Consider the following 10,752-nt stretch of genomic DNA (forward strand, 5'->3'; position numbering starts at 1 on the left):
TACAGTTGGCCTTTGATATCTAACCTCAGGGTCCAGCTCTACATCACCGGACAGACCTAGTCTTAGCAAAAGAAGTGGCATTTCAGAACCTAATATGCAATTATCAATTTCCTTACTATTAATTATTTCTCATACATACAAGCCAGAAGCAACAATAAATATAGTATACACAACTATATAGTGATAACCTACATGAGCAGACCAAAGGCGGCCCTCAAGTATTTTGTCTTTCTGTCTATTGTCTATTCTTGTTTCTGTTTTTTCTTTGTGGCCATGAATCAAGAAACAGAGTTGTCCTCCAGCTCAATTTAGAGTCAGTCACCAATCTAGCACCTGCATCTGTGCAATAGCCCTCATTTGCACTACGCTTTACTAGAGCACTTAAAGCCTTAAAACCTCAATTTACACCACGTGTAACATTGGATTATAAATCTTATTAAAAAGACAATATTGTGTAGTTTTCATTTTAGACAAATAGATGTATAAGTATGTAACTAGTTTCAGTTGAACATTCATATTTTCAAATTGCTTTGCCAGTTAAGATGTGACTCAAATGATAGAAGGAAGGCAACCAAATCCAAACTGGTTAAAATTGGCATTAGGAGGATCACTAATACATGAAAATAATGAAGCATCTGTGCAAAAATAGTAAATCTGATGGTCTGCAAGGGTCTCAAAAGAAATATTTATTTTATTAAAAAAGTCAGACTGAAGTAAAAAAAAAAAAAAAAGGATCAAATTACAGCACTCTAATGGCTCAGGGTGCGTAGACCCATAAAAACGTACACTTATTTTTTAAGAAAAAAAAAAACGGGAAGATCAAATCTCCTATTTCTACTTTTTACATTTCATTTTGCAACACAACACAGCACTATAATGAAGAGAGCAGATCTCTTCAAATAAGAACATAATTATCAACTGCAGCAATACAGTTATGAAAAGTATCTGAAACTCTATCCAAAAATTCTTCTTATTACAGAGTACAATGATATTAAAATGCAAACCAGGCCCAGATAAATGATGGTGTTTATGATTAAATGTGTACTGCCTTAACCTTATTCGTATCCCATCTCAAAAGCAGCAATACACCTAATATAAAGTGGGAATTAACAATTAAATAAGTAGTTTTAGCACACAACATTCTTTATAGAGACACTTCCAAAGTTCTGCGTTTAGTTTTTTAGAGGAAATAAAGGCTTGACCACATTTTCTCTTTGTTTTAGGATGATGTCATACTGATAACACAGGAACACGGTTCAATTCACGCAGCCTACTTAGAAGAGATGGCTTTCATAGGTCAATGACTGGACTCTGGCCTGAATAAAAAACACCAGTAATTCATACAAATCAACTGAAAATAGGAAATGCAATGAAACTGCAATAAATTCAACAAAACTTTAATGTGAAAGTAAAAATTATGTTTAAGATTTCCCAGAGTCTATCTTTAGTGAAGCATCCTACTTATATTTACGAGAATAATCTTATATATAATATAAGTCAACACTATTTTATTAGACCAGACATGAATAACTGAGAAAAAAAAGGACTTCCATTATTAATATGTTTATGGTATGTTTAATGCTTCTTCTGAATTTCCAAATAAATGTATACATGTACTTTAAGAGAACACTCATTATTTACTCATTAACACATTATTATGCATACAAAATAAATAACGGAGTTCAGAATATATTCAATTTTTCCCAGAACTTGAATCATTTTTTGACAATGATTTCCAAAATGATTACAGTCAAATCAAAACCTAAAATATGATGGAAGGAAATTAAATGAATTCAAATAAAAATAAAATGTACAATTAATGTGATAAGGCATATGATAAGCGTTAACACATCCCGCATTAAAACCTAGTGACCTTTCAACGCTGAATCGACACGATAGCAACCCATTCAATCAGGTGGAGAGCAAAATGTGTGCAAAATACATAATAAAAGACTGCACACTTGGGGTATTCAGAAACTTATCAATCCGCATAACCTCATTTCCTTCATAAGTTAACTCTTAATTTGAAAAACTGCAAATATCAGACTGCAAACTTAAAGCACAAATGGAGAGCCGAGTATCGCTTGATTTGCGACTCAACACTTCAGCCAAGTGAATATTATGCTCCTTGATATCTTATCAAGAGAATGTCATCTATTGAAATATATATGAAACTGTACATCTCAGTAAAATATACTGAAAGCTGAAAGTGAAAATAGTCTTGGTAATGCAGTTGAGACATGTGTTAAGGCACCAGCACAAATAACAACAGAATGAGATTCTCTCAACGCTGCTGATATACAATTGAGGTGACACGAGTCATTAAAAGCACAATCCTTTCACCAGTCAAATCACTTTAGGTCCTTCTTGTCAAGCTGAAACAGATCCAGCATAGCAAGCATTGCTTGTCTGATATTGTTTCCAAAGCGATGAGAGTCCTGAAGAAAAACCATGCAAAATAAATAAATAAATAAATGATTAAGAAAGAGAAATCCCCCAAGCATTTAAGAACAACACTATCCATGTACGCTTCTAAAGGAATGGAATATTGCATTCAACCTTTGAGAATAAAGCACAGTTTCCATCTCTTGTGTACAAGTGAGCAAACAGTCACTTCTCGAGAAACTGGTGCAAAGTTTAAATAATAAAAATGGAAGTTGTTGCATCCGAAGAAGTCACTGTGGCTCTTTTTCTGCAATAATAATGGCATGCGCCTCAGATGAATGCAGTATGCATAGGATATAGCATTGGAACACAAATGACGTATTGTTATCTTGCGTAAAGAGGCAGATGCCTGACGTTTGGGAATGCAATCATGTGTGGTTCTGGGAGGTAGCCTAATTATAGCAGATCATTTTGATTGGCTCAGGCATTTCAGAATGACTTAACATTGGAGATGCAATGCAGTGTGAAATGTGATTGGTCCACTGGTAAGTCCAGTTATCCAATCACATGATCTGTTGAGTCAAAGTCACATATGATTTTTGTAGCACATTGAGGAACTTATTCTGTAAAAGTGTTTCCATCAGAATTTATGTGTATGCCTTCTTATCGGATAAATTATCTACCTCAGTTGAGCACTTGTTTATTATGTGTATTTTAAAGGGGTCATGAACTGCCTCTGTTTTTATTTGATACTATTCTCAGAGGTCCACTTATAATTTAACCAAGATTAAAAACATTTGTTTTTAAACAAATTTGCGTTAAAATGAAGTGAACCAAGTTCTTACTGACTCAGTCTGGAACTTCATTAAAAATAAAGCTCATCCACTCTTTCCTAATGTTGTGATTAGGACTGTCAAAATGGAAGAAAAAAAGTAATGAATGGCTTGGTTTCAGTTTTGATGTAAACAACGTCTTCTCCACATTGTTGTTCTCTTTTTCTGCAAATTTTTAAAGAACATCGCAGCAGCGCTGCATCTAGTGGCTTCAACTGGATAGGCTAACAAGAAAAGTATAATGTAATGAAACTTACATTGTCATCGCATGTCGTGCGCCACTGATAAAGGCCAAAATATACTTCTTCGGATGACGGTGCTTGTTACATCATAAAAAGGCACATTCCACAAGCTTTCGTTTTGGCAGACTGGCTTCAATATAAACTGTTTTTAGACTAACAGGAAAGTTTTGAGTTCTGAAACTTACAGTATGTTTTTATAGTGCAGTTATTTGATTCCCCAAAATTCACATTCCTTTGGATGACACATCTACTGTCACTGATAATGAAAAAGGACCAGCATTTTCTGTATTTTCACAGATTCTCAGGTTGTGTGTGTTCTCACCGTTTCTGGACTAGAATGCTTGGAAGAGATGTGGAAATTGATGAGTTTTTCACCGATAATCACATAGGCCACACCATAACCGTCATCTGCAACCTAAGTTATAAAAAAAATAAAATAAAAAGTTCAATTTCATCCTTTCACCAAAGAATTTTAATATTAGCAGATTATGAAATCTTTGACAGACTGACCGGTCCAAATCCTCCTCCACTGGTCACATACTCTGGGTGATTCACCAGATCAAACAGCTCCCCCTGCTGCAAAGGAGTCTGACTAGTGGAGAGTTTCCACGGCTCTGACAACACCTGAACAGACAGGAAGGGAATTAAAAATATATATTTTTTTAAGAATATAAGATACATTGCTCCTAAGCAAGGCAAATACACAAATGTCTTCAAAGGCAGAAATGTCCTTTATCATTAATTTGTCATAAAAGAAGAAGAAGAAAAATCAGGACACTATCAATTCTTATAAAATATGTTTTTCCAAATTAAATTATTATCTGAATTTCTGAAATGCATAAATCCAAAAATCCACCTCCTTGAGGAATGGGGAGTCCTGTCCAAGGTACTTAGACACTACGTAGAGGCAAAAGAGATGGCGGTCAATGCCCTGACCAGTCATTGCCAGCCTATACATCTGCTGGTGTTTCTCAGCCGCCTGGGTTAGTAAACGAAGTTTCTCTTCTGTCTACAAAACAACAACAACAGAAGATTAATTTTCAATAATGGGAGCAGTAAATCAGTGACCCGTAAGCACTAAACTGCATTTGTCAAATCTTGAAAAGCAGTAGCTAAAGTCAGTGTTGGGGAAAGTTACTTTTAAAAGTAATGCATTACAATACTGTGTCACTCCATAACAAAAGTAACTTCTTGCGTTACTAAGTAACTCTTTTTTTGGTAACTGTAAAGGCCCTTTTACACCAAAAGTGCCTCAGGCTGAACCTCACTCCTAATTTCACGCAACACAGGGACAGAAGAGGTGTCAGTGAATAAATGGGAAAACAAAGTAACTTCTGTTACATTTTCAAAAAAGTAACTCAGATATCTTCTAGTAAATTTAAAAGTAATGCTTTACTAGTTACCTAAAAAAAGTAATCAGATTACTTAACTCACGTTACTTATAATACATTACCCCACAACACATGCTATAGCTAAAGCAAATGCAGATTAAATAAACAGCTACTGTGCTATTTGTGCTGGTATAGTAAACCTAAAGCCCGGGATACACCAAGCCGACGCTCGGTTGTCGGGCATTGTTGGCTGGTTTTTGAGCATCGGTTGGCTTTAGTTTTTTCGAGCAGTATTCCAGTAGGATGTAGGCATAGTGTAAGCTCTGGTGAGAGGTGACAAATGCACGGAGGAGAGAGCAAAACAAAACAAAACAAACTTTGCTTCCTTTCCTTCTGTAAACAAAACTTGGTTCTCGCCAGACGAGCATATTCTCATCTATGTCCTACGTCATCCGCTGGAACAGCACTCTCTCGTGTATGCACATACCAGTTAACGGAAGCTAGAGATTATGGTTTACAAAGCTGTAATTATATTTTCTTTAAATTATCTTATTCACCCCCCCAGAGCCATGTGGAGAACTTTTCTTATGATGGATGGACACAGTTTATTGGGCTTCTACTGGACTTGTCAACACCCATTCACTGCCATTATAAAGCTAGGAAGAGCCAGGACATTTTTTTATATAACTCCGACTGTATTCGTCATATACACCTAGAATGCCTTTAGGGCAAGTAAATATTGGGGTAATTAAAATTTTTGGGTGAACCATCCCTTTTAAGGGTGGTTTTTGGCATGATACCGTTTTGTTGTTGATCATGGCACGGACAAAAGCACAGGATTCCATGGTGCAGGAGCGCACAGTTTCTGTACGGCCTTCTCTGAATAAACGTGTCATGGACGCCTCATACGTCAGGCAAAACTTTCCTTTGTCCTGTATAATGAAAAAACATTGACATCATTACACCATTTCAAGTGAGCGATAAGCTAGAATATTTTGCAACATTTCAGATAAGACCGTTCACCCTATAATGGGCCAGCTGCAATGCTAGCTGGATGAAGGCATCAGGACTGATCTTGCACTTCTTGATCAAGCCTTTCCCAAAGTCACTAAAGGGGATGATGTGAGAGTCCACATCATCAGCCAAAGCCATGGCCACAGACAAAGAGTTGGCAATCATAGTTTGGCACTGCCATGAAACACAAAACACAACAGAGAGAACATTAAACAAAAGAAGTCTTGGTCCTTTCATATCCACTTAAACAGAATGAGAAAAAATGAGCTATTATCAGAACTTTTACAACAAAGTGAATCCTACACAGACCTCAGTTGGGATATTCCACTGGAGTCTTTGAGGTCCAGGAAGATTATGGTGAGGTTCTCCTTTACAGTGGCCATCTGCGGTGTAGCCCAACTTAACAGGGTCCATCGAGAGCACTTGCTTTATGAAAAATGCCATCAAAATGTACATTAGCAGCACATTAATATTTTATATTTCATTAAATAGAAGTGATTTTTCGTCAGAGGTTTGGGGATGTTAAGCTTTTTTGTTTTGCTTTGTTGAAGAAGTCTCTTATGCTCACCTGCCTTTATCTGATCAAAATTACGGTAAAAACAGCAATATTTTGAAATATTAGTACCATTTAAAATAACTGTTCTCCAATTTTTGATATATTTAAAAATGTTATTCCTGTTTTAGCTAAGCTGTATCTGTATCAGCCATTAATGCAGTTTTCAATGTCACATGATGCTTTAGAAATTATTCTAATATGGTGATTTACCTTTTTTTCTCTCATTTTAAAATGATTTTAAGGACAGTTTGATGAATAGAAAGCTTAAAAGAACATTTATTTGAAAAAATATTTTCTGTAACAATGTAATCAATTTAAGTGCTGAATAAAAGTATACAACAAAGTTTTAAAATGTAAAAATATCTTCCTGACTTCAACCTTTGAAGGGTAGAGTATTTGTGCATGTGTACCTCCCAGAGGTGGCCAACAACAGGAGCATCAGCCCAGCTGTGTTCTGCATTAAGGCCAACCGTTCCATTCTTGAAGACAATTAAGTTTATGGACTTATCAAACCACCTATGGAGAAATTGACCAATAAAATGTACATCATATAAAAGCTACTCGGAGTTACAGTAATGATTACCTAAAGACTAAGAAAAAGCATTTCAAAGGGGCATAGAAGGAGGTGGTCTTTCTTAACACATGCTATGGTTTCTTCTTCACCTGTCATAACACTTCCCATGGAGCAGCGATTTAGCGTAACGGTCCAGGGACTCCACAGGGTTTGCTTGGTCATAGCGCTGCTCTGTGTCATCTAGTGTAACAAAGAAAGCGGCCTTCTCCACAGCATCCAGAGACTTCTTGTTCTTGCCATGTCTGAGGTAGGCATTACGGGCACAGGCCCAAGGCACTCTGACATAGACAGACAACAAGTGTTTACTCCATCCTAAATAGTTTTGACTGTTCAGTAAAAATGATAAGAAGATACAAGAAGGGCCTCGTTTCAAATTGACATCCCTCTGAAGATTTACAGTGGTGACAAGTGATCAGAGAAATGAATTAAAGGAAGACGGTAGCGACTCCTGCGGTTGGGTGCGTTGTGAATACCTGTCCCCTGCGGTGAGGGCAGCGAGGGTTTCCTCTCCGGGCTGTGGCTCTGACGTGTCAGCCAGTATCTTCTCCAGCTGCTGCTCGATCTCCCGTGGCAAAAGTAACCGCCCATCATAAAACATCCCCACTTTAAAGTAACGGCCTCGGTGATACACCACAATATGCCTGCTGTCAGACATGTGCTGAAGTGTGTCTATAGTCAGATGGAGGTGGAAGAAAGAAATAAAGAAAGAAAGAAAGAAAGAAATGTTTTGTAGGTAGTCAAACATTTACATTACAATGAAAATCAATGAAAAAGAAAATGTATACACACACATAATACCTTTCAAACATTCAAGGTCAGTAAAATTTTGTGTGTTAAATTGAAAGAATTAAATTGAAAATTAATTTTTTTTTTACAATTAAGAACAACAAAATGTTCTTATGAACTTTCTAAATATTAAAAAACTCTAGGAAAACAAATATTTGTGGAAACAACTGTTTTCAACATTGGTAATAATGTAATAAGGTGATAATTGGTAATAAATAATAATGTTTCTTAGGCATATCATGTGACATGTGTAATGGATAAAAAAATCAGCTTTGTCATCACAGGAATAAATGCAATTTTTAAAAAATATATTGACATAGAATGTAATATTACTGTCCTACTATATTTTTACTCAAATACAAATAAATACATATACACACCATTATTACACAATAATACAATTATATATAATACAATTATTAAAAAAAAATGGGCTGCAAATGATTAAGGAAGGAACTAATGTGGAAGTCAGAGCTGAAGTATGTAATTTCTGAACCACTTTAGAGTCAAAATTTGAAATAGGTTTCCTGAACACATCTTCCACTTTCAGATAAAAACAGATAGTCCCGCGGTTTACATTCTCCCTCCCCCCACCCCCTTATACTGTAGAACCCTAGAACGGTCAATGCTCCTTAAACTAAAACTGTAGAAAGTGTGCATGCAGTGGAAAGTGGAATATAAAGTACTTTGCCCTATAACTTGAATTTGCCTCAAGATAAATTCTCTGCACAAAGACTATCATTGTTCAGTACCTGTTTCTATGCCTGGGATGCGACTGGTGTTGAACATGCACTCATACTGGGACGAGCACATAGGGATGGTGTTTTGAAGCATTAACTGTGAAGCAGAAAGGAAGAGGTCAAATAAAAGATGGATGGAGGAACTAGTGAAAAACAAACGTAACAGATGAGATAAGGCTCACAAATCACTATTGGAAGCTCTAGAGAGAATTATGCAATCATTAGGATATAAGAAGACTGACTGGGGTCCTAGTCTGAACAATTATGCTATATAAAATAAAAGGAAGGGAATGGAATGAATGGAGAGGGATTTTAAGCAGTGCAGCCCTTGGTCACCAGCTTGTCATTACAAGGTTATTATATTACCATGCATAAGAATAAACTGTCAATGGAACTGCCAATGAACCTATACAATAACATGTCTATTATTATATGTCTATCAGACTGGCTACTCTTACCCGTCTCCTCATATATTAAATAGCTGCTCCAACTGAGCAGAGCAGAGTGGAACCATGTTCATTAGTGCAAAAACTTTAACCATTTTGACCATATGATCAGGAGACATGAAATATAGAAACATTCACCAGATTAAATAAAGAGATCAATCTTCTTAGTAACAGGCCTTAGGTTAGTTAGTGCTAACCATTTATTTGTGATAGAGGGCATACGTTATTACAGTGTTGGGCCATTAAATTATAAAGCCCTTTTTTTTTTACTTCTGTATTAACCTCGCTGGTTAAAACCAATTATTAAACTATTAGAAAAGATGCAATAAAATATGGTAGCTTGTCTAACCGGTTTCATTTGAGCCCGGTCCAGGTTCATCCTGTAAAGCATGATAGCATGAATGATGTTGCCGGCTCTTGCTGCTTGCAGATGTGTAGGAAAGGCGTAAAGAAAGTCCTGTTCAGAGGAAACAATGGTTTCAGAAACCAAGAATGCATGTATAATCTAATTGAGACCAAACAAAAATATGATCTAGTCAAACTCTGTCGACTATTATATATCTACAGTGGGTATAGAAAAGAATCACCCCTCTTTAAAATAATCACATTTGTTGCTTTGCAGCCGAATGGACACAGTTTTTGTTTTATCCAGCTGTATTCAGTGCAACTTATAACTTCCAGGTGAAAGATATAACACCAACATGTCAGAAAAAAAGAAACAGTATCACAGAGCTAGAAAAATGGATCAATGGATGCAAGTATTTTGTTAAACCGCCTTTTGCCTTATTTACAGCCTTTAGTCTGTTGTATCTACTAACTTTGTCTCTACTAGTATGTCTTTACTAACTTTGCACATCTACACCACTCTTCTTTGCAGAACTGCTCAAGTTCAGTTCAGTTTAATGGTGAGTGTTGGTGGACTGCTGTCTTCAAGTCATTCCACAGATTTTCAGTGGAGTTTAACTGCTCCAGTCACTGCTGCAGAGAAACTCCCCCATAACAGGATTTTACCAGCGCCATGCTTTACTGTAGGATGCTGTTATTTGGGTGGTGAACTGTATTGGACTTCTGCCAGACATATCATTTAGTGTTGAGGCCAATTAATAAAATTTTAGTCTCAGCTGCCTCAGAATCAGAATGAGGTGTGTTTTGGCAAAGCTCAGACGTGACTGCACGTGGCCTTTCGAGAGGAGATTTTTTTTTCTTGTAACCCTTGTAACACTTCACTGTGCTTCTAAGCATTGATAAAGCAGTTTCTTTTTTATTTATTTTTTGTATCCATCCCCTTATTTGTGCTTGTCCACCACTTTATCCTTTTGACAGTGCCTTGCCACTCATAGCTGATTGTTTACTTCATTTGCACTACTAGAAATGTTCGGAAATGCTTCAGGAAAGTTATTTTAATGCTGAGCAAAGCAACGTGACCACAGATGATCACAGCTGAAAGGCAAATGGCTTTGTGTGCCATTGAGAAGGTGATTAGTTACACCTGATTGACTTTAAAAGTCATTTTTAGGACAGGGGTGATCCTTTTCCAACTCAGTCATTCTGTTTTTGTTTTTTGTTTTTCCTGATATGTTGCAGTTACATCTGTCGCTTGGATGTTATAAGTAGCACTGAGTGAATACAGCTGGATAAAACAAAAACTTTGTCCGTCTTCATTTCAGGCAGCAAAGCAACAAAATGTGTTTATTTTAAAGGGGGATGATTCTTTTCTATACCCACTGTATATATACACTCCACATTGTAGCTGCATATGCAAGTGAAGCCCGCAAGGTCTATTTACCATTACATAATAGTTGCTGTTAACCATGATTGGCCCACGACCTCTCAAATAGATATATT

General features: G+C 36.5%; 1 protein-coding gene across 1 annotated transcript; it reads right to left on the reverse strand.

Annotated features, from left to right (window-relative positions):
• Positions 1–1,552: 1,552 nt before the first annotated feature.
• LOC128016617 (carnitine O-palmitoyltransferase 1, liver isoform) lies at positions 1,553–10,746 on the reverse strand. Its single transcript, XM_052601267.1, has 13 exons — positions 10,694–10,746; positions 9,257–9,364; positions 8,474–8,558; positions 7,409–7,604; positions 7,025–7,213; positions 6,772–6,877; positions 6,115–6,231; positions 5,815–5,979; positions 5,592–5,723; positions 4,317–4,469; positions 3,971–4,084; positions 3,783–3,875; positions 1,553–2,438 (listed from the first exon to the last, which is right to left on the reverse strand). The coding sequence occupies exons 1-13, from the start codon at positions 10,718–10,720 to the stop codon at positions 2,352–2,354; spliced, it is 1,572 nt and encodes a 523-aa protein (XP_052457227.1). The 5' UTR covers positions 10,721–10,746; the 3' UTR covers positions 1,553–2,351.
• Between the last annotated feature and the right edge of the window lie 6 nt (positions 10,747–10,752).

This window comes from Carassius gibelio, chromosome A7 (assembly GCF_023724105.1).
Source record: "Carassius gibelio isolate Cgi1373 ecotype wild population from Czech Republic chromosome A7, carGib1.2-hapl.c, whole genome shotgun sequence".
Taxonomy (NCBI): Eukaryota; Metazoa; Chordata; class Actinopteri; order Cypriniformes; family Cyprinidae; genus Carassius; species Carassius gibelio.